General features: G+C 41.5%; 1 protein-coding gene across 1 annotated transcript in view; it reads right to left on the minus strand.

Moving 5' to 3' along the window:
- Nucleotides 1-25,497, minus strand: part of me1 (malic enzyme 1, NADP(+)-dependent, cytosolic) — a 425,357-nt gene that overhangs the window by 30,728 nt on the left and 369,132 nt on the right. The window contains exon 12 of the mRNA XM_060850027.1: nt 535-708. Coding sequence (XP_060706010.1) covers nt 535-708 — 174 coding nt within the window. The remainder of the gene's footprint in view (nt 1-534; nt 709-25,497) is intronic.

Genomic DNA, 25,497 nt, shown 5'->3' on the forward strand with positions numbered 1-25,497 from the left:
CTGCCTGACCTGCTGCGCTTTTTCAGCAACACATTTTCAGCTCTGATCTCCAGCATCTGCAGACCTCACTTTCTCCTGCTGGATGTAGTAGCAAACCCATCAATAAGTCATTAAATCATATAGCACGCAGTATAAAACAACATTGGCAAATTTCTTGGGGAAAAAATATAGTTCCAGTCTGTTGATCACACATTCAAAATAGAGCCTTAAACACTAGAAATGCTACCTTATTTGAAATTAAGGCGGTCTCCCTATAATTTAGGGAAAAGAAGCATGGGGACTGAACTGTAATATTACACTTATTGAAATTAAGAAATGCAGTTCAATAAATCAGTGTTCCACAGTAATCCAATAAAGAGCAGACATACTGTACTGAAGATGGTGTGTGCAGACAACAAACTGTACACCTTTTGTATTTGAACAATAAACAAAGAACTGCAGATGCTGGAGATCATCTTTAATTATTAATCATTTTGCTATCTCCACAGCCCTAATGTTATAATCTATAAACAAATTGAACAAGGAACACATTACCTCTGCTGCAATAAGAAAAATTTCATCATGGATGTGCCTCACGCGACAGGCTACAACCCCAAGTGCAACTCCTGGGAAAATATAAGCATTGTTACCCTGGCCAGGATACAACACACGTCCATCTTCTAAGGTAACTGGGTCGAAAGGACTCCCACTTGCAAAAATAGCTTGGCCCTGCAAAAGAAAAAGGCAAAAGAGATAAAATGATTTGGAAATTGTATGACCAAGGCTAGATCACATTTTTAATCATGATTACAAACAAAAAAAAATGAAGTGGAGAAGAAAGATCATATGAATAATTGGCTAACTATTTTTCTTTCACATACTTGAGCTTCTAAAATTTTCAAAAAAGTTTCACATAACCATGGATATTATTGCCCCAAATCAGTGACAGTGATCCAATCCCAAATCTCAGCACCAAGTTAACTGCACAGCCTAGATGCTGAGCGCATTGAACAGAGCTTTTTTAGTGGACAGAAAGTTCGGGGGATCTCAAAAGGTCATTTTCCTTTTCTGATCTTCTGCTTTCAGTGAAAGAAGCTGCTACTTGGGGGAAGGTAACTGATCATAGATAGGCCAATTATCTGGTGAAGCTCTATGGTGTCAGTCATAACTCTTCTTCACTGGCTCAAATTCTACTGGAGGTTTATCGAGCGCACAATTCCCAGGATGCCCAGATGCTGACATAATGCATGGCAAGGGAGTGTGGGCATGGCAGATAAGGAAATCAGGCAGAAATTTGAATCCTTTCTTCCTCAACAGAAAATTTATTGAACAAATGGGACATATCCCACATATCTAGAGTACCTTACCAACTTCATGACAGAACTAGCCTTTTCACTCTATCAGGCTCAAATTTCAGTGCAATCATCTTGAAAGACTGCTGGCATGGAAATTAATACCGAGACAGGAGATGCTTACATATGCATCCTGGATTACTTGCAGCTCAGTCTGCTGAAAAGAACAAACATTCCAACCCCTGTGTGGCCATTCAAACTGTACAACAGGCATTGCAAGGAACCTGCCTGTTCAGGCTCTCGCTTGGACAGAAAACCTTCAGTGTCATTCTGTAGCTTTTCATTAGGACACAAATTTAGCAAGGTTACATGCCAGCCATTACCGAAACATCCCACACAAGTGGTAAGGGACATCAACATTACTCACAAAACATCCCAGTCTTTAAAACTAGGGCTCCAAAGGGGTTTTAGAAAGAATGATTTATTAATTGAAACTGGTCTTTGCAATTACATAAAGAGGCACACAGTACTGCCAGTTTAAATACACCTGCATTACAACTGTAATTAAATTCCAGGCATCGTGAGGTACATTTTCCTTCATTCATTAATGTTAGCAAAATAATCACCACAAATATAAAGCATGTTTTCCTACAGAATATCAGAGCCAACTTTTTCCACCACGTTAGTAATCATATACATCCTATAGTTCAGAGACTTGTTTTTCCATGAAGAAATCTATTTGCTCTGATCAAAAACATGAGTTCTACTGCTTAAACATAGAATTTATAAAAGGGATTTCAACAACACTTAAAATTTACCCTCAACAAGGCAAACATTTCTTGCTTAAATTATGAAATTTATGTTCAACTGAATAAATTTTCAGAAGATATAAACAATGCTTTTTTTTTAAAAACAGTCAAAGTATTGCTTTATCCATTCTCCTACAAGATCGTGCTCTTCAAATATGCTACTCTTTCAGGCTGTAGTATAATGCTGCAGCTGAATATGGCAACCCAGCAAATTGGCAGAAGTTGACTAATTGAATAAAAGAAAACAGACCCAGGGCACAAAAACTCCAGCTTAGCTGTGATATGCATAAACATGTAATAATACAGCATTTGCAAATTATATACTGTGGTATATAGAACATTGTTTATACTAGAGTTTTATAGTTAACCTCAAACAGTGTAGAAGGGCAAATGCAAATACTGATAGAAATGCATCTAAAATTTTGTCCAAGAGTCTGGGGATATGGTTGCACAGTAAACATTATCACTTTACACTGAACATTAAGCAGTCTGGTTAAGTTTAGCCAAGTCAGTAATTTGCAATCACCTGACATTTGGGTCTGTAAAATGTTGGAAATCGCTGTGCCTTTTTGGAGGTTCTCTCTCCACAAGCCCCAGTGGGTTTCTTTTTACATCCCCTTCCCTCTCCCCCACCAAACATTCATGCCAAACCTATCTTGTTACCCATGCCCAGATGGCATCTCGTGTGTCCTATTCTCCTACTTGTTACAGGCAGAAGTACCAGCCATTGCCAAGTCCATTAACTTTTCCTGGTACTGGTACCATCTTTAAAGACCAGCCATGCACCCGATCAAGTCTATAGTTGTCCTGCATGGTTGATTTAATTTGTTGGGGGTGGGGGTCAGGGAAGGGAAAGAGGGGGCAATTAAACCTGTTTTACTGAGAGAGACCTGGAGGTCTTGAATGAATGGGGGTGGGGGTGGGGGTGGTTTGCAGACATTTGCTACCCATGGAATGTGCCTGAGATGTTAATGGCTGATGGATGGCTGGAAGGGCAAGCTGAGCTGAAGGTGCCAAGTTACCGCTCAAACTTTCATATCAGAAATTGTTGCCTTCTCATTTTTGATCAGACATGCGCAAGTATGGGAAACTGCCGTTCAATGAAACAGCCGTTCGATGAAACAAGGTAATGTCATAATGAGAATAATGCATGCAAAGAAGCCTCTTGCTCCTCAATAGCAGGATCTCATCTGGCCATTCCACACTTGCTTGGAAATTGGGAAATCTAGCTCTGGACAGCAGGAAGCTCCTTACTGCTGACCTCACATGATTCTCCCAGCTTTCTTGCTAATTGCTAGATTGTTCCATGCCTGCAAATACTCCACCCTTAGTGCTTTCTAAAAGTGAAATATGTTAGCTTAGTATTTAGTAGATCAAATAAACGAATCAGCAGTGACGTTGACTTTAACACCAGCATTTCAGTTCTCAACATTTCACTGCCTCAAAATTCAGATCACAGTAGAAGCTACTTGTCATCTAACGCTCTCAATTCATCAGCATGCTCCTAATTACATGTTAAATCTAACCATTTTGCTCCCTTCCATCCCTGTGGAAGCTCCTTTCTCTGGTGCTACACCTCCAAACTTCCAATCCCACTCTCTCCTCTGATCCCTCAAACCTGTTGGCAATCATTGGGATCATGGCTATTCTATACACAAGTTCACGTGTCTGCCTTTAATACCCTTACCTAACATCGAACTATCAATCTTATGTTTGAATGCTGCAATCAAACTCCATATTCACCGACAATGCAAGGACAGACATCCTTATTTCCATTATACTTCATAGCTTCCCTGAAAGCAACCCTCCCGTATGTACTCAACATTTCTCTCCTGTTCATTACCATCCACTTTCCTCTTTCTTTTCCAAGTGCCAGAGGCAAAGATTGCATCCTTTACCTACAGTGCCCAAGGCCAGGCATTTACAGTGGAACAGGCCAAAAGGAGAAAGCAGCTAGTTCCTGTGTGCTTTCCAGATCATGGAGGATTGGGACTAGTAGAATAGCGACTCTCATGTGACATGAGTGGTGGTGTAAAATGGTGCAAAAAGACATGCATTTGGTGGCTTGATCAATAGCCCTTAAAAAGGGACCTTTGGGGGAAGAGTTTGGTAAAATTATTGTGGGTTCACCCAATTGCCGGTCACTATTTTTTCCCAAATGAGGAGGAATAATCCTGAACCTCTCATCTCCACAGAAAAGCACCAGTCTGCTCCTGTACTAGCCTTCAGATGTTCAGGCTATTCACTGCCCGTCAAAACTGAAGGAGTGAAGAAATGGATCAGGTGATGCTGGAGTTCAGACTGTATTAATAAATAGCTATCTGTGTACTTCTGCTGGGCATGTTGTACAATCAAGAAGCCCAGTGAAAAAATTGCAAGGGCTGGGGTAGGTTGTCTGTTTGAGACAAAGAGAGTGCATCTGACCGCACGAGATAGAGCGCAAGTGCGACAGAGAACAAGCAAGAGAATGAGACAGAGCACGAGCTAGAATGAGGGCGCAAATGAGCCAGAGCACAAACAAGCCACAGCGCAAATGAGAGACAGACAGTGAGTGACTGTGTGTGTGTGTGTGCGCGCGAGAGAGAGAGAGTGAGAGAATGAGAGACAGAGTGAAGTGTGAGAGTGTGTGGGTGAACAAACACTTGGCTGATGCTGCTGTTACTAACAACCTGCAAAACAACCTGCATCAGCAACCAAACTACTGATTGGGCACTTATGTAGATTATGAATCTGATTTTGGTCGATCATTCCACCCTTTTCTCAAATACTTTTGATGCACAAATAGAACTGTCTTTTGCCTGTTAATCTTTACTTTTTATTTCTCATTGCTAGCGATTTACAGACACATTTGCAGCCGGTTTATTTAAGTGCAACACCTTTATATAAATAAGTTTATGCTCTATGAAGGCATTTATAAATTGAAACAAAACCTCTGATCAAAGTTCAGGTGCATTCCTGCATTGCATGGTTCATTTGCATTGTTCAAAATCACACAACACCAGATTATAGTCCAACAGGTTTATCTGGAAGCACTAGTTTTGAGAGTGCTGCTCCAACAGGTGATTGTGGAGTATAACATCATAAAACACAGAATTTATAGCATAAATGTAACTGATATTATACATTGAAAAAGACCTGGATTGTTTATTAAGTCAGTCATTTTTTAGAATGGCCATTTTGGTTTCAGTTCTTTCATAATGTAAATCCCAGAACTTTTTTTTATATGTTACATTCTCAAGTGAACTTTAACAAGAGGTGCCACGTCAGCTCAGATAATACATTGAAGGTGTGAGTTGCCCTGGGTTAGGCTGTCTGTGTCCTATTCTTCAGACTGATCGCAACGAATCTCTCCAGAAAGCAACTGGGCCAGCCATTACATATGGTGTCCAAGGAGCAGGTCAGAGAATGAGAAACCTGCAATGCATAACATACCTACTGAATCCAAGAGGTCTGTCCACAAGGCATACACTGCGTGTGTGATGGAATGCGCTCCACTTGTCTGATAAGTGCAGCTCCAGCTTGATGTCATTCAGGATAAACAAGTCCACATGACTGACACCCAAATCACCAGCTTCAACAAGTATTCCCTTTGCCACTGATGCACAGTGGTAGCAGTGTATGCCACCTACAAGATGCATTACCGCACCTTTCACACACTCCACCTCCACCACCTAGAAGGACAAGCAGATATATGGGAACATCATGATCTGCAAGCTCCCCTCTTATGTCACCATTGGAGTATATTTCAGCTCTTTCACTGTCACTGGGTCACATTCCTGAAGCTCCCTCCCTAACATGACTTTCAGTGCCCATATATCACAAGAACAGGAGGAGTTCAAGATGGGAGCTAACCAGCAGCCTCCCTGGGACAGCTGCAGATTGGAAATAAATGTTGGTCCAGCCTGTGATGATCACATCCCATGAACAAAACATAAATAAAAGTTACATCATAAACAAAGTTGAAAAGTGCAATTTTTTCTATTCCTTACCATGATTCTGAGCAGGATTTGAAGGAAACCTCCTGGGATGCTAAAGCTGAATTTCTTGCACAGAACAAAAATAAACTGAAGTTCTGATGCAAAGCTACCAGCCTAGTTTGGGACTATGATTGTGATCAGCTGGTCAAATCTTGAAGGAGCATACCTTTACTTGAGATTCTGCAAAACTTTATCCTTTATATTAATCTTGCATTTGGTTGCTGTTTTCATAATATGCTGTTTTCATAAATCGTTAACATGCAAGTGGCTAGATTTTCAGTACGTGGAAAAATTTGCCAGGTGTGACAAATTAATTGCAGTTATACATTCTTTCCTATAAAGCCGGCACAATGGATTATTTGCTCAATGCAGAACTCACATGGGTTCCATTTCAGTAGAATGAGCGTCAGCTTTTATCATGTACTGGTACTGAGCTGCAAGTTTCCACTCAATCGGTGAAGACAAAATAAAAGTCTACCCTGGCATTTTCAAAGAAATTATTTGCCAAAATGTAATCACAAATAGAGTGCAGAAGCAGCAGACTAGATCCATTTTTTTCCAGGACTATGAACTATGTAATTCAAAAGATTTAGAGAATTTCTTCTGGGGAAAACTGCTGCTAGTTTGATAAGCTCGTTACACTTACACATCCTTCTCTACAAGGTCGGCTTGGAAGAGTTGGGCACAAATTGACCTTTACTTGTAGGGGAGTAGTCATAAAAATTTGAGAATCTCAAATTATTGCTACAAAAACAATTTTAAAATCCAACATTTTATGAGCTATTTGGATTGAATACAGCTGGAACTTTGCTCACTTTCTTGCCATCATTTTTTCATCCAAATACATTCAGAGAGAATGCACAAGCAGCAAACATTTCCATTTCTCTCTCTGACAAAGTGTCAACATAACTGATTTCATGCTCTACAATCTTTCCCTCAATTCAGAATTGCTTAACAACTTGCATTTCTGCAAAAGCCTCAATTTAATACACAATCCCACACAGGAATGTTATGGAACAAAATGCACTATCAAGTCACATAAGCGACATTAAGATGAACGTTTTGACAAATATAGAGTTTAAGAAACATTTTGAAGGAGGAAGAGAGTTGGTGAAATAAGAGGGAGACATAGATCAATTGTGGTGGTTGGGAGGGGGGTGGGGGTGAGTAGAGCTGGTTTGGAGAATGTTGTGGTGTAGGGTCTAGTAGTCATTTCACAACCATCTTTCATTGCAGTACTGAGGGAACACTACATGGTCAAGAGGTCTTTTTTTTGTCACACTCAACATCTTGTCCTAGTCATCACACAAACAGACTAACTTAATTAATTAGCTGTGGAAACTAGTCTGCAAAATGTCTCCTAAATTTGGATGCACCATAATAGTAACTAGACTTCAATAGGAATTCACTGGATATGAAGCATCTTAGAGACATTGCAAAGGCAGCACATGTACATAATTCCTTCCTTTAACAATCCTTCCCTTTTCCAACGTGCCAGTACAAAATTACCTTCTCCTTTTTTGCACTGGTATTTGCTGGTTTTTATAAGTAATACATGGTTTCAATGGCGCACCATTGGACAAACCTGTGTCAGCATTGATGTGGTACGTGTGAAAGTGCAATCCTAATTGATCTTTTTAGACAATCCCATGTAAATAAGTTACAGTTCTAGAGGGCCTGATGTATGGAAAGAATATAATGAGAAAATGGCACCGAGCCAAAGAAGGGGGGATTTGGTTATAGAGAGAGGAGGAGAACTTCAAGGTAGGCATCCTTGGAAGAGCAGAGGGGGGGAAAGGTAAGGCCTTTTGCTGAGGACTGATCATTCGGCCTCAGTTAAGGGGAGGTCTGGTGGGGGGGGCCACGGGATGACTGTGAAAACACAGCAGGGCTAGGAGCTAGGACCTGATGTTGGGCTGGAGCTGGGAATTGGATTTAATTAGAATTGACTGATCACATAACTAACACATTGGATAAATGTTCAGCATTCCTGCAGAGCCATTCAGCTCCTGACCTCATTACAGCTCCAGTTCCAATATGAATGAGATGCTAACACATGACCTAGGCGTGAGCGACTCCTCTCAACAGGGGATAGCAGGTGGTATGGAAAGTTCCTACCAAAATTGAAATCAATAAGAATTGGGTGGAAAACAGCTCCCGGTTAGAGACATACTTGGCACAACCATAAAACTCGTCATTGTTGGAGTCAATTATCTCTGAGGATATCAGTTTACTGAAGGTCAATACTTTTAAGCAACCCATTCAGACATATTATGACAAACCTCTGAAGTAGCTGGGTCTTTAATTTGGGCCACCTGCTTCAAAGATAGGGACACTACCACTGTGCCACAAAACCACTAAAATATAGACATTTTCAAATCAGCCTGTTCAGACATTCTATTACACAACTCTGGAGCAGGTGGGACCTGAACCTAGGCCTCCCGGCACAGGGATGTATGGATGGACGGGGGTGTTTTGGGGGGGGGGGGGGGGGGGGGGGGTTGGAGATGGTGGATTCAAATTCAATTTTTTTTAAAAATGCACCTCAGTAGTCGAAGGTCTAAAGGTGACCATGAAATTTGTCAATTGTCAGAAATACCTACCTCGTTCACTAATGCACTTACCTGCTCTGGCGTATATTCTTGATTACCAAGAAATATAGTATTGAGGTGAAAATCAGATCAGCCATGACCTCAATGAACAGTAGAGAATGATTATGAGAACGAGGGTAGGTCCGATCAAGGATAGTAGTGGGATACTGTGTATTGAGTCGGAAGAGATAGGAGAGGTCTTGAATGAGTAATGTTCTTCAGTATTTACAAATGAGAGGAACAGTATTGTTGAAGAGGAGAGTATAAAACGGACTGGTAAGCCAGAGGAGATACTTGTTAGGAAGGAAGATGTGTTGGGCATTTTGAACAACTTGAGGATAGACAAGTCCCCCGGGCCTGACGGGATATATCCTAGGATTATGTGGGAAGCAAGAGTGGAAATTGCAGAACCGTTGGCAATGATCTTTTCGTCTTCACTGTCAATGGGGGTGGTACCAGGGGACTGGAGAGTGGCGAATGTTGTGCCCCTGTTCAAATAAGGGAATAGGGATAACCCCGGGAATTACAGGCCAGTTAGTCTTATTTCGGTGGTAGGCAAAGTAATGGAAAGGGTACTGAGAGATAGGATTTGAGAGTATTTGGAAAGACACTGCTTGATTAGGGACAGCCAGCACGGATTTGAGAGGGGTAGGTCTTGCCTTACATGTCTTATTGAATTCTTTGAGGAGGTGACCAAGCATGTGGATGAGGGTAGAGCAGTGGATGTAGTGTACATGGATTTTAGTAAGGCATTTGATAAGGTTCCCCAAGGTAGGCTTATGCGGAAAGTCATGAGGCATGGGATAGTGGGAAGTTTGGCCAGTTGGATAGAAAACTGGCTAACCGGTCGAAGTCAGAGAGTGGTGGTAGATGGTAAATATTCAGCCTGGAGCTCAGTTCCAAGTGGAGTTCCGCAGGGATCAGTTCTGGGTCCTCTGCTGTTTGTAATTTTTATTAATGACTTGGAAGAGGGAGTTGAAGGGTGGGTCAGTAAATTTGCAGACGATACGAAGATTGGAGGAGTTGTGGATAGTGAGGAGGGCTGTTGTCAGCTGCAAAGGGACTTCGATATGATGCAGAGCTGGGCTGAGGAGTGGCAGATGGAGTTCAACCCTGCCAAGTGTGAGGTTGTCCATTTTGGAAGGACAAATAACAATGCGGAATACAGGGTTAGCGGTAGGGTCCTTAGTAAGGTGGAGGAACAGAGGGATCTTGGGGTCTATGTTCATAGATCTTTGAAAGTTGCCACTCAGGTGGCTAGAGCTTGTAAGGCGGCCTATGGTGTATTAGCGTTCATTAGCAGAGGGATTGAATTCAAGAGTCATGAGGTGATGTTGCAGTTGTACAGGACCTTGGTAAGGCCACATTTGGAGTATTGGGTGCAGTTCTGGTCACCCCACTTTAGGAAAGATGTGGAAGCTTTGGAGAGGGTGCAGAGGAGATTTACCTGGATGTTGCCTGGAATGGAGAATAGGTCGTATGAGGATAGGTTGAGAGTTCTCGGCCTTTTCTCGTTGGAACGGCGAAGGATGAGGGGTGACTTGATAGAGGTTTATAAGATGATCGGGGAATAGATAGAGTAGACAGTCAGAGTGTTTTCCCCGGGTACAGAGTGTTACAAGGGGACATAAATTTAAGGCGAAGGGTGGAAGGTATAGGGGGGATGTCAGGGGTAGGTTCTTTACCCAGAGAGTGGTGGGGGCATGGAATGCGCTGCCTATGGGAGTGGCAGAGTCAGAATCATTTGGTGACCTTTAAGCAGCAATTGGATAGGTACATAGATAAGTGCTTAAGCTAGGACAAATGTTTGGCACAACATTGTAGGCCGAAGGGCCTGTTCTGTGCTGTATTGTTCTATGTTCTAGTAGTACAGGCATGAAGGGCCAAATGGACTACTATTGTTCCTTGCTTGTATGAAAAACACTGATACAACTCAAAACCTTTACAGATTGCTTGTTTGGCACTCCATTCACTCATTTAAAAACTTACTCATCCCTCCATTGCCATACAGTAGTAATGTATTCAAGATGGACTGCAGCAAATCACTAAGCATGTTTTTACAGCACCTTCCAAGTCTAAAACCTCCATGTTGCACACTATCCCGCCTTGAAAATACATTGCTTTCTTATTGGATCAAACAGAGAAAAAAACAAATCAAAAGGAATAGCAACTGATTTCCAAGGTGAATGGCTTGGTTATGAACTTGTTCGTGGTGGTCCCAGTTATGTGCTGCTCTTGTCCTTCTAGATCGAAGTAGTCATGGGTTTGGAAGGAGTACAGTGCCCTTCTCAGGGGCAATTCAGGGTAGACAACACATGCTGGCCTTGCCAGAGATGTTCACATGCCCACAGAGGGATAAAAAAAATTACAGAGTTAGGGTGGCCAAAAATGTGGACAAAGATTTTGGATATACGTTGGGTCTTAAAGAAAGTGAGCTAAATGAACAGATTTAGGAAGAAAATCCTGTAGCTACAGCTAGCACAGTTTACAGTCTAATTGCAGCAAATAAGCAGTCAGTACATCTAGGCACTGGACCACATGCAGATGTGTTAAGTCCATAATGCCACCAACTACTGAAAATTATTACAGACAAGTTTTTTTTCTCTCCCAATCAAAAAAGAGTAATGGTATTAGATTGTTTTAAAAGAAACTTCACATTTTAGATATCCAATGTCAACATCACACATCCCCAGGAGAGGCACAGCATAACTGAAAGCGAGAGAGGCACGAGGACAGAGTTATGACTTTTCTTGCTTCCCTACCCCATCCCGCAAAGAGAGATTACAAGAAAATAAAAATGAGAGATAGACATCTGTCATCTGTTCTTTATGATGCATGTATGTATACTTGAACTTTCTCTTTTATTGAGACCACTTTTATTTTTCCAAGTTTTGGTTTGGAATGGAGTTGAAGCTGAAAATTGGACTTCTAATATAGCTTGTTTAAAAAATAGAATGAATCACAAGAGTGCTTGTAATTCGGAATTGTCCTGGAAAGATAGTGCAGGTTAATTCCTGCACTAAGAACACTGTAGATAAACTGGAAGCACACTAGCTTTCGGAGCGACGCTCCTTCATCACCTGATGAAGGAGCGTCGCTCCGAAAGCTAGTGTGCTTCCAATTAAACCTGTTGGACTGTAACCTGGTGTTGTGTGATTTTTAAACTTTGTACACCCCAGTCCAACACTGCCATCTCCAAATCGTAGATAAACTAGCATCGAGTTGTTGCTTTTTTTTTCTAGTGAGACACACAATGTGCACAAATCTTTATTCAATTTCCACCACCAGGAAAATAGGAAAACACCCAAGTGGCCTATAACAAGCAGTGCCCTTCACATCAAATGGCAATGCTGTGTGATCAAACAGTGAAGGGGAGGGCAGGGACTAAATCAAAATAGAGTTGGAGGGGGAAATGATGCACTCCACTCCCTGCGACGCCCACCTCTCCCTGAACAACTCCAGGGTGTTGGTGGACACCGTATGCTCCCTCTCCAAGGACACCCGAGCTCTAACGTAACCACGGAAGAGGGGCAGGCAGTCGGCCCTCACGACCCCCTCCACAGCCCGCTGCCTGGACCTGTTTTTGGCCAGTTTGGCCAGGCCCAGGAGCAGACCCACAGCATTGAGGTGTTGCTTTGTTCAGGGACTGGCAGCTGATTGGATGTCGAATTGGTCAAGAGAGGATCAGTGCTGGCCAGCCAGCCAATCACAGATAATGGTGAAGAAAAGGGGAAAAAATGAATTGGTACTGACTGGGTTTTGGGCAGAAGCAGTTTTTTTTTTCAGTTTTGAAGCAGTCCAGCTTCTGGACTGGGGCTGTTTTATTATTTATGCTCTCTCTAGTTCTTTTCCCGTTATCAACTTGCTAAAAGTTCTGAGAAAAGAACTTCAGTCTGTAGGAAATACAGAAGATTTTGTTTTAAACTTTGGCACTCTCAAAGTATCAAAAAGTGTAAAACTCAAATACTGGAAATTTACCATATTATCGCCATCTGTGATGTTGGAATAGTCAGTTGAGGGTGCAAGATGACTTTCTGCTGCTAAGTTTTATTGAAGGCAAAGTTGCATTATTATTTAAGTGACTTATTCTGTCAATAAAAGAGTAACAGTGATGTCTATATCCCCTATACTTCTCTATTATTTAGCATATGCTTTTACATAGATTATGTGGACCTCTTGTTCAACTAGAATATTTGATCAGCCAACATTCTCCTAGTCTCATAGGTGCCCATTAAGTTTGCTATAAGTAAGTCTCCAGAGGTCTGTGGAAGTTCTCTGCATTGACCAGTGACTTTAGAATTCAAGCAAAATATGCAGTCTTATGTGTCTGTACTACAATTCGAAGGATTTCATGAAGGATTGGTATCCTTCATTGAAATGATTATCCACCTGGCAAATAAAATTCTTTAATTTACTTCTTTCAAATTTATCCCTTCACTGTGCCAACCAGTGAAGAAGCAGGAGTTTATGATCGACAAAGATTGGGCTTAGATTATAGATATTGATTAGATTACGTTGTTGTTTACTTTCTTCTGCTGAAGTTAAATTATTAATAAAAATTGTTAATTTTTGTTAACGTTATAAACTTGGCGTCCAATATCTTTTAACCATAAAGTCTGCTTACGAACAAATCAGAGTGTGATTGCAGGTTTTAATTTCACTGTTGTGAATCCCATGATAGTGGGATTGTTTTGGTTCGGCTTACTCTCCCTCGTCATAACACTTGAGCGTGTTCATAAAATAGTCAGATTAAAAAAGGCAAGAGTTCTTGATGTAATGAGTGCTTGACCTACTTGTTTACTGAATGGAACTGTTTAGTAAATAGACAAATGAAAGCCAGAAACAATCATTCAATCTATTCACACCAACACCCAGTCATAGCAGTGGGTATCTACAAGATGCACCATAGAAATTCATCAAGGCTCCTGAAACAGCACTTTCTAAACCCACAACTGCTACCATTGGACAAAGGCAACAGATACACGGGTATATTACCACCCAAAAGTTCCTTTCAATGCCACCTAAAATCCGGATTTGGAAATAATATCGTCATTCCTTCAGTGTCACTGGGTCAAAGTCCTGGGAAACCCTCCCTATCAGCATTGTAGGTCTAACGACACCAAATGCCCTCCAGCAATTTGTGCAGACAGCTCACGGCCAGCTCAAGGACAACTAGAGATGGGCAATAAATGTTGGCCCAGCAGTGATGCTCACAGCCTGTGAATTATTGAGTTTTTAAACATTGTACAAGCCAACCAAGTTTCTTCAATGCAAATTACTAAAACAGGTTAGATATTTTCTAATCAAACTGTTCAGAGATGTTCTGACACACCTCTGCAGCAGGTAAGTCTTAACCCAGGTCTTCTGACCCAGTAGTAGGGACACCACCACTGCATCACAAGAGCCACTGTACCCACACAGACTCATCAGTGACTTTCTTTTTAAATTAGACATCAAGTTAATCCTAATCAATTTACAAAAGTCAGATATTCTTTGGGAGGCCTAAGCTCTATCAGCCAATCTCAGGCAGTCAAGGCAAGTAATTAAAGATCTGTTTAATTTCACAGGCATCCAACTCAAATAGAATTGTTAAATAAATGTGGTTAGATATGTAATATGTGCAGATTTGTTAGTCAGCATCTATTCTTCAGCCAATCCTGAGGGAAATGAGCACATTTTAAATTGGCACAGGGTCACTTGCGATTTGAGTGTGTGGTTTGTTTTATAGTCAAGTTAAAATGTCACCCGGGAATTATTCTTGTCTGTTTCATTGATGGCAGCTGAGATTTCAGTGAACAAGTTAACAGCTGGTAATGATCCATCAGATGAACTGTCAAATCCCCCACATGCAACCTCGCAATATCAACACAGTTCCAGTCACCCAATTATTGACTAAACTCCCCAGCACCCTCCACATTCCCCTGCCCCAACCCTTTGCCTCACTCCTCCTCTTTCGGACAGTGCAACATTTGCAAACTGTAGCAGTTGTGGGCCATAAAAATCACGGTGTACAGTGGTTTTGACCAACACAGAATTTTTTGAGATAGTCTTAAAAAGTATGAGATGGGTAAAAAATAACTATTCAGCAGGAAACCAGCAGAGCAAAACTGAGCAGCTTTGCTCTGTCCAACAGACCCTTTGGTCCTATTTATCTATGCTGACCAGGTATCCTAAATTAACCTAGCCCCATTTACCCCAAAACTCTCTAAACCCTTCTTATTCATGTTTTGATCTTTTCAACATTGTAATTGTACTTGCCTCCACCACTTCCTCTGGCAGCTCATTCCATACATGCATCACACTCATCATGAAAAAGTCGCCCCTTAGGTCTCTTTTAAATCTGTCCCCATTCACCTTAAACCTATGTTCTCTAGTTTTGGATTCCCCTAACCGGAGGAAAAGCCTGGACTATTCACCTTATCCAAACCCCGCATGATTTCAACAACCTCTAAAGGTCACGCCTCAGCCTCCAATACTCCAGGGAAAATAGCCACATCTTATTTAGCGTCTCCCTCTAGCATAAACCCTGCAACCCTGGCAACACTCTTGTAAATCTTTTCTGAACCCTTGCAAGTTTCTTAAAATCATTCCTTATAGCAGGGAGACCAAAATTGAACAGCATTCTAAAAGTAACCAATATCCTGTACAGCTGCAACATGATGTCCCAACTTCTATACTCAATGCTCTGACCAATAAAGGCAAGCATACCAAACACCTCCTTCACTATAGTCTGTTTGCGATTCCACATTCAAGGAAACCCACCCATTTAACATCCTTCATGATTTTACTCCCCCATTGACTTCAGCAGAAACTATTGGATAGGTAGTCAATCCAACAGAGTCAATTTCTCATCAGGCAGATTGGCTTCAAACTAGCTCCCTTACTTTGATGCCATTGTCTAGACACCATTAAATAGCTTAACTTGTCTTAAAATAACTCACTGCTAAACAAAGTATTGGAAGTGACTTCTTAGCAAACTTATTCCTGATGAAAGGCTTATGCTCGAAACGTCGAATTCTCTATTCCTGAGATGCTGCCTGGCCTGCTGTGCTTTGACCAGCAACACATTTGCAGCTGTGATCTCCAGCATCTGCAGACCTCATTTTTTACTCTTAGCAAACTTACTTCATTTAATCATTGAAACATCAATCATGACCAACTGAAAATGTCCATAATAAAACACTTGCACTTTTATTAATACTCAACTTACATATTTCCACACTAGTAGGAATACAAGCCTTTGATTTTGAGGCAAGCTATTTTTGTTCTCTTGCTGGCTATGCTTAATTAAAAGAATGACAGCAGTAGAGGAAGGGTATCTAAGTAAATGTACAATCTGGGATTTCTGTTTAGGGAGTAGTCTAATGGTGATATCATTGGATTTATAATCCAGAGATCCGGGCTAAATGCTCTGGATCATGTGTTCAAATCTCACTATAGCAACTGGTGCAAATTAACTTCAGTAGGAAAAAAAAAATTGGGAATAGAAAAGTAATCTCAGCCATAAACTATCACTAGTTGTTGTTAAAAACTCACTGGGTTCACTCATGTCCTTTAGGGTGGGAAATCTGCAATGAGTATTCAATGTGACTTCATGTTGACCCCAAACTGGACCAGCAATTAGGGATGGGTTTAAAAAAAAACCATGCCAGTGATACCCCTGTACAATCAAAACAAGATAATCAGAGGAGAGAAGAATAGCGTAAATCTTACACTAGGCTCATCTTGATGTGCAGCGTGAATCAAGGTGTGCACAGAACAGCAGTTCACAAACACCAGTGTCACTCCATGTTAACGTCCTACTTGTCTTTGGCAGTAATTTATTAACTGCCAGCCTTTAGTGTTCTTTGAGAAGGACGTTATCCCTGCAGTCATCACGAGATTGTGTGCTAACACAGAGAAACCACTCTGGCTTAATAATCTTTACATACATACATACCACTAGAGCAGTTTGGTTCTGTACTGTCTTGACATATTGGAGAACAAATAAACATTGGAGTTTGATTTTCCCAACAGCCCAAAGACAATTCTTACCTGTTCAACATATATTTACATATATTTCAGGCACCAGGAGGATCCAATAACTGAACAGACCCCCATTATACTTGGGCCAAAAGGCACTGGACAGTGGCCTTCCCTGACTACACCTTGGTGGCAGCTGCCTCAAGCTTTAGTGTGTCCACAGTGCAAAGTCCTGGACCTTACAATATTAGCAACACTCAGCTGAATTCAACCCATTTGTCTACGAGATCGACAAGCTTTGGGCAGGCCAAGGAGTGATTTTCACGAGTTGATGGGCCTCCTGACACAGTCAATGTTTGCCTCAGTGAGAACCACGAGGAACAGATGGTTGAACCTCACATCTCAGAGCTGCTCAGGACTTTAATATCCTAATATTCCAGAAATATTCCTCATGATTTCCCAGAGGTGGATATTTCTATGTTAATGTGACACCGAAAATGGATTGACTGTCTCTCATGAGTTATTATGCAGATATTTCTGTGCACTTCAAGACAGCTCAACCTTCTGCAAACCCTACCCTACCCCTGCAGACATTTACAGGGTTTCTGAGCTTGAGGAGTGTCCAGACCAGAGGCAGGGCCCAGCATGGGAAGGACTGTAATACTGAACTTGTTCATTTTTTACTGTTCAGATTTATTTCTTAGTTTTTGCACCGAGAAACAGTTTGCACAAAGATGGCGCAAAGATTTGTGCTGCTGGATTTTTTATTTCTTTAGTTTTCTAATTTATTCCTAAGAATCTGTACCTAGGTACCTTTGTAGCACCACAAGTGGCAACTTTGTGGACTTTTCATTGTAGTCACATGAATATATATGTGACAATAAAGCTAATTCTAATTCTGCAGTTCTTACATAGTGCAGGAAAGAGTGGCATTGGTCTTGGTATCCCATCATTTACTTAGAAGTCTGTATACTACACGTTTTTATTTTAGTATCATCTCACTCCTGCTTATTCAATAATGCATTAGTAGTAAGTAATACTTTTACTAATTTACTGCACCTATCCTATACACAGTTATAGTTCCATTCTTGAAAAATCGCTACTTTAAGCAAAATGATTTTAAATGAATCATGGATTCCATAGGAATTAATGTTAAAGCCAGATTTAGGTTCTTTTTGTCACTATACCATCCATGCATAGCACAGTCCAATGCCTACCTGAATCAAATTGCAAGGCAATTGCTAAATAGAAGAAAGAAAATATAGCATTCTCCTAATCAAGGTTTTTAAAACAACTGTATTTTCACATTGCTTTATCCTTTGGTAGAAATCAGTTCATACCAAGCCACTCAGTAATTGCCCTAATCAATTTTTGCCACCAGATGGCAATTCAGCACAAGTTGAGAACCACAGTCAGGAGAAGGGAGCAGAATGAAGCAAGTCTGGGACCAAAGCAAAGAGGCACACGCTGGAGGGAAGCATGGCCAGGAAGTGGCAATACTGGGAGGCAACACTAGCAAGTACGGAGGCAGTGCTGGAAGGGACTGGGATTGAAAATAACATTAAATTGGAAAGGCCAAGGTAGTGCAAAGGAATAGGCCATAAAAATAAAACAGGCCTTAAAAATACAACAATATTCAAACAAATCAATGTAAAATGCTTGGCAGATATTTATTTATACAATTCAAATTCACTCCCTGTTGCTAACTATTGTGTCTGTATTGTAGCTTGCTATATTTTGTTGGGCCTGCGCTGTATAGTGTGGAAGAAGAAAACCACTTTCTGCTCCAACTAGAATAGTCATTTGTAATTAACAAGATGTAGTTATTTGTATGTTACAGCTCACATTGATAAGAGACACACATTGTCCAAGCGAGCAAGGACCACCAAATGAAACATCTCATCCCTTTGAGATACTAAGCTATTCTCCCAGTATAGAGGCTGGTGATTATGGTACTTCTCAGTATTGATCTCTTCAAACCCATATACAACACTGCCCTTGTCAATATCAGCCCTCAAGATTCAGTTAATCACTCTGACTCTACCCCCCCCCCCCTCCCCATTTACTAATGCACATAAGATTCAAATACTGCCCACCCTCCCCAGTCTGTGCCTTAATTCCTATCACCATTCCATGTAGCAGATTTTTCCAGTGTTGGGTACACAGCTCTATTGTATCAGTGTTAGAGCTTTAGTTGATCTCAGGGAAACCAAAGAATGTGCCACTGTAAGTAAGTATTTGGTGGTCTTAAAGATTTCTTTTTTAAATGAAATTAAGTTATTAGAGGGAGACACGCAATATTGCCTGCAGTGAGGTTCCTGCTTCTGTTTTTCTGCATAACATTTCAGCCAAATATCATAGAGGTTTTGCTAAATGTTGTCTTATGGAAATTGAGAAATTCAATACACTTAAGCTGTCAACATGTCAATGCAGTTCTCAAAATCTTTATCTAATCTATAACCCTTTTATTTGGAAAGTCAGTCACAGACAAGCAGATAAGGTATGTAAGCACGTCCTTTACATTGAACAAAAGGCCCCTTAATAATAGATCATGAAAGGTCAGTGAAACATGGCACTTAAGTGCTAGTTAAATGTTAATGCCAACAGAATTGCCGCATTAACTTTCTTTTATTTGCTATTAGTGGCTTAAGTCATTAATCCACCTATCATTCTTCAACAACTTTGTGAAGGCACCTGAAAAATCTATCCCTCTGCAAAAGTGGTTATCCTCAATTAACAACAGATGGATATGATAAGATTTCCATAACCTTTTAATAGTCTGAACAAACCTGATTGGCAGTTCTGAAAATACATCGAGGATGTATCACTTTAATTGAAGATGGTTTCTCTCACTGTAGTTTCTCATGATTCACAGACATCGTGAGCATCATGTTGTGCTTAACCAATCTCGTGCTATCCATCAATTATTTTTAGAAACTGCTCTAAAAACCTTAGTACACTACAAGCAACATTCAAACAAATTTACTATACCCCCTGAACTACATTCATGTAGGTACAAACAACAGGGTCAACCTGAGCTAAACAAAACAGGAGCAAGAATAAACTGAATAGGACAATGCAAATTATGTACGTTCATCTTAAGATTTACAGACCAATTAGTTTACCATGGAGAACTTTGAGAAATAATAATTTGGGACATATGGATAAATATGATGTAATTAAGGAGATCCAACTGGATTTCTGAAGGGAAAGTCATGTTCTTACTAATTTTGATCTTGCTTTGTGCACTCCTGTGCAGTGTAACATTGTATGCCGTGTTCTAAGTGCCCTATGATCATATGTCCTTGCTCACTACGATCTGCCTTTACTGCTCACAAACAAAGGTTTTCACTGTACTTAGGGACATGTGACTACAATAAAATCAAATCAAAATCAAACCTTAACTGACATTTTACTCGAGTGTTGTGAAGAGATAACGGGAAGGTTGATGAGGGCAATGCTGTTGATGTAGTGTACGTGGACTTCCAGAAAACATTTCATACAGTGTCACACACTTAATTTTATGAACAAAGTTGGAACACACAGAGGAAAAGAACTATAGTAACAAGGCCTACTAACCTGGCCAAGTGACAGGAAACAGCAATTATTAACGGATGTTTATCTTGCTGAGAAAAGGTTGTAGTGAGGGTCTGCATGGGTCAGTGTTGGGAGTCTTGCCTTTCCTATTGTAGGAATGATTTAAACTGGAGTACAGGGCACAATTTCAAAATGTGCAGATGATATAAAACCTAGGAGCACTGGAAACTGTCAGGATGATATTGCAGAATGTAATGGGACATCGACAAGTTGATGAAATAGGTAGATAGTAAAAAGTGAGGTCTGCAGATGCTGGAGATCAGAGCTGAAAATGTGTTGCTGGTTAAAGCGCAGCAGGTAAGGCAGCATCCAAGGAACAGGAAATTCGACGTTTCGGGCTAAAGCCCTTCTTCAGGAATGAGGAAAGTGTGTCCAGCAGGCTAAGATAAAAGGTAGGGAGGAGGGACTTGGGGGAGGGGCGGGGGAGGGGTGATGGAGGTGTGATAGGTGGAAGGAGGTCGAGGTGAGGGTGATAGGCCGGAGTGGGGTGGGGGCGGAGAGGTCAGGAAGAAAATTGCAGGTTAGTAGGGCAGTGCTGAGTTCAAGGGAATCGACTGAGACAAGGTGGGGGGAGGGGAAATGAGGAAACTGGAGAAATCGGAGTTTCACCTTGTGGTTGGAGGGTTCCCAGGCGGAAGATGAGGCGCTCTTCCTCCAACCGTCGTGTTGTTATGTTCTGGCGATGGAGGAGTCCAAGGACCTGCATGTCCTCGGTGGAGTGGGAGGGAGAGTTAAAGTGTTGAGCCACAGGGTGGTTGGGTTGGTTGGTCCGGGCGTCCCAGAGGTGTTCCCTGAAGCATTCCGCAAGTAGGCAGCCCGTCACCCCAATATAGAGGAGGCCACATCGGGTGCAGCGGATGCAATAGATAATGTGTGTGGAGGTGCAGGTGAATTTGTGGCGGATATGGAAGGATCCCTTGGGGCCTTGGAGAGAAGTAAGGGAGGAGGTGTGGGAGCAAGTTTTGCATTTCCTGTGGTTGCAGGGGAAGGTGCCGGGAATGGAGGTTGGGTTGGTGGGGGGGTGTGGACCTGACGAGGGAGTCACGAAGGGAGTGGTCTTTGCGGAACGCTGATAGGGGAGGGGAGGGAAATATATCCCTGGTGGTGGTGTCCGTTTGGAGGTGGCAGAAATGACGGCGGATGATACGCTGTATACGGAGGTTGGTGGGGTGGTAGGTGAGAACCAGTGGGGTTCTGTCCTGGTGGCGGTTGGAGGGGTGGGCCTCAAGGGCGGAGGAGCGGGAAGTGGAGGAGATGCGGTGGAGGGCATCGTCGATCACGTCTGGGGGAGTCTGCGGTCCTTGAAGAAGGAGGCCATCTGGGCTGTACGGTATTGGAACTGGTCCTCCTGGGAGCAGATGCGGCGGAGACGAAGGAATTGGGAATATGGGATGGCATTTTTACAGGGAACAGGGTGGGAGGAGGTGTAGTGCAGGTAGCTGTGGGAGTCAGTAGGTTTATAGTAGATGTCTGTGTTGATTCGGTCGCCCGAGATAGAAATGGAAAGGTCTAGGAAGGGGAGGGAGGAGTCTGAGACAGTCCAGGTGAATTTGAGGTCGGGATGGAAGGTGTTGGTAAAGTTGATGAACTGTTCAACCTCCTCATGGGAGCACAAGGCAGCGCCAATACAGTCATCGATGAAGCGGAGGAAAAGGTGGGGAGTGGTGCCAGTGTAGTTGTGGAAGATGGACTGTTCCACATATCCTACAAAGAGACAGGCATAGCTGGGGCCCATGCGGGTGCCCATGGCAACTCCTTTAGTTTGGAGGAAGTGGGAGGATTGGAAAGAGAAGTTGTTCAGGGTGAGGACCAAAATAGGTAGATAGACAACAGATGACGTTCAATGCAAAGATGAGAATGATATGCTCAGTAGAAAGAACATGGAGAGGCAGTATACAATAAAGGGTGCTACACAAAAGGGTGTGCAGGAGCAGAAAGAATTGGTTGTACATGCATGAAAGAGGTTAATTGTGGCAGGACACTTTGCTACAGCAATTATAAAATAGGGTGTCCTAGGTTTTATTAGTAGAGGCTTAAAATACAAGAACAAGGAGATTACACTGAATTTGTGTAAGACACTAGGTAGATCTCATCTGGAGTATTGTGTAACCTTCACAGGATGTGAAAACATTGGAGAAAGTGCAAAACAAGTTCATAAGAATGGCTCCAGGGATGAGAAACTTTAGTTATGGACAAGAATTGGAGAAGCTGGGACGATTTTCCTGAGAAAGTAGAAGGTTCATCCCAGTCATTCCCTTTGCATTATAGCCCTGCAATAGTTTATCTTCAGGTGATTATTCAATTCTCTTTAAAGTGACAAAAATTGTATTAACTGCTCTCTGAACATCTTGCCCTCTTGAATCTGCTTCTCAGTTCACAACACTTCCAATTGTGGTGTTTTCTGCATATTTCAAATTGCCTCCCACTCCCAAAACCTAAGTCATTAGGTAGATGAGGAAAGCCTTGATGCTGAACCGTGGAGAACCTCATTTTACATTTTCATCTGATCTGAAAAATAACTGCTCACCACAATGTTGTTTTCTTTCATGCTGTTAATTTTATATCCATGCAGCCATTGTCCCTTTTACTTTCTAGGCATAAGCTTTGGTGACAAGACAATCAGGAGAAAGTGAGGTCTGCAGATGCTGGAGATCAGAGCTGAAATGTGTGTTGCTGGCAAAGCGCAGCAGGTCAGGCAGCATCCAAGGAGGAGAATCGATGTTTCCTGAAGAAGGGCTTATGCCCGAATGAGGAAGGTGTGCCAAGCAGGCTAAGATAAAAGCTAGGGAGAAGGGGTGTTGGGAACGTGATAGGTGGAAGGAGGTTAAGGTGAGGGTGATAGGCCGGAGAGGTCGGGAAGATTGCAGGTCAAGAAGGTAGTGCTGAGTATGAGGGTTGGGACTGAGATAAGATGGGGGGAGGGGAAATGAGGAAGCTGGAGAAATCTGCATTCATCCCTTGTGGTTGGAGGGTTCCTAGGCGGAAGATAAGGCGCTCTTCCTCCAGGCGTCATGTTGCCAAATCAGGTGATTGAAATCACATCAACCACATTCTTCTCATCAATAGTCTTTGACCCTCAACGAAAAAAAAGTAGTTTGTTAAACATAAACCTTCTCTTAACTAACCCCACGTTTGTCCAAGCAACTTTGTCCTGGACTGTATTTCTACAAGCTCTCTGTACAATGCTCCAGTAAAATCAATTGTCAAGTTCTTGGGTTTGTCTTCACCTTATTTTGAGCAACGTTTGCAAACCTCCAGTCCTTTGGCACCATGCCTCTATCCGAGGCCTGTACCTCTTAATTTCCCCAGCATTCTCAAGAGGAATATGATGTGGTCCTTATAGTGCCTCAAGTTATAAGTACAGCCAACATTTCCAATATCTACTCTAACAGATTTAGACCAACCAGTGCCTCAATTACTCTTTTCTTCACTATGGCTAGGGAGGCTGTTTATATCTGTATTGATGAAGGAAAAAAGGTGGTCATTTTGTACCTCAGCCTGGTGTCTGCATCCTGCATAAATCCCTAATTGACACTCTACTTTTTTTTTACTATCCTTTTACTATTTATAGGCTTGTTGAATTTGGGTGCAGATTATTGGAATTTTTTGGCTCTACATGAGTTGGTGTTATGATTGGGAAGTAGTTCACTGCCAAATAAAAACCAGGATATGAACTTGATATCGTTTATTTTATCAGATATTTGTGCTAATAAACGGGGTTTCAGTTCATAAAAGCAACATAGAGATTGTATCCAAATATACCTGCCTTCATTATTGGGACTTTAATGTACTGCTTCATAGATTGCTGGCCCTTTTAAAGACCTAACTTGTAGCTTACTATCTTTAAGATGGCACTACAAGTAGCATCATAATTATTTCATTCATCAATTTCTGGCCTATAAAACTATTTCTCCACTATATCACCTAACCGGTAAATATTTAAGGTCTACTTTGCAGTCGTCGTCTCCTAGTATGTTTGCATTTACAGTGCCTCCAGGAACATCCTGTTTTCATACACAAGATGCTGCTGCTCAATGGTGATTAACATACAGAATAATATTTTTGGCAGATGTGTTTCGGTGACAAGAACGAGTGCTTCCTTGTTGGACCCTCCGTCTTCTTAAATTGAAGGACTGAGAACACTGTTAAAAGTCATTATTCTTTGAACTGCAATATCACCCTCCATGTGGTTACTCCTGAGGGTCAGTTGAGATCGTTGTTGTTTAATGGTCAAAGAATTTGTATTTTGGACAGTCTGGCTCAGGAATGAAGTTGCGATGCAGGTCCTGGTTTATTATGTTGACAGCAGAAGATTACAAAGGGGAGGGATATGTCAAATGACATTTGAAAAAGTACTCACAAAATCCATCACAATTTGATAAATTCTTTTGAGGTGAAAGAGCTTTCTTCATTTCAAGAACTATGGGGTGCCTATTACATTAGACAAAATGTACATGGAAAAGGAAGTTAGAAAAAGAGGGAACAGAAAAGATGAGAATACCACAAGAGAAAGCAATGTGTAAAATGTGATGTTTATACATGTTTAATGAAGTTTATATTTATTTTTCCATTTAAAAATTAGTATTGCATAAATGTAATTACTGCAGACGGGAAAAATTTCCATGTTAAAACACAGCTGTTAGAGTTTGTTTTAGGATCAAAAAGTGATATCTGAAAACTTAAACAAACAGGCTTGTCATTATTTTCTGGATTGCTCAGTAATCTCTAGCAATTAAAGATTAATCTGCCAGGCGTGACTGGCATGAGTCGCCTAGAAGAAAAACCAGAGGCAGGAAATCAGATGAGGGCAAAGACAACCATTATTTGACAATCAAGAGTCATCCACTTAGGCTTATCAGAGTCTGTTTGGTTTCCAATTAGCACACAAGAACAGGACCCAGAATGATGGACATGAGTCAGATTACTGATAATTGAAAGGAGAAGTCTGTGTGTGTCTCTGTCTGTGTGCCTGGCAGGGTGGGGGTCCTTCAGATAAAGTCTACTCAAATACATTCATTCAATCAGACTTGGCAATTTTACAGGAGAAAAGGACTGAAAGGATCACTTCTAAACGACTTTAACTTGAACCTCACAAAATACATGTATGTTAGGACCACACAGGTCGGAACAGTTGAGTCACAATATCCAGAAATAAAACCTTTAGTTTGCGACAGGCGCCTTCCTCTAATGCTGGGGGGGTAGTAATATAAATAGGATCTTGGGAAGCATTGCTCCAGGAATAGAACACAAGTTCAGTTTCACTACTTCATCCATCAATTCCACTCAGGTT

The sequence above is a fragment of the Hemiscyllium ocellatum genome, chromosome 3 (assembly GCF_020745735.1).
Source record: "Hemiscyllium ocellatum isolate sHemOce1 chromosome 3, sHemOce1.pat.X.cur, whole genome shotgun sequence".
NCBI lineage: Eukaryota > Metazoa > Chordata > Chondrichthyes > Orectolobiformes > Hemiscylliidae > Hemiscyllium > Hemiscyllium ocellatum.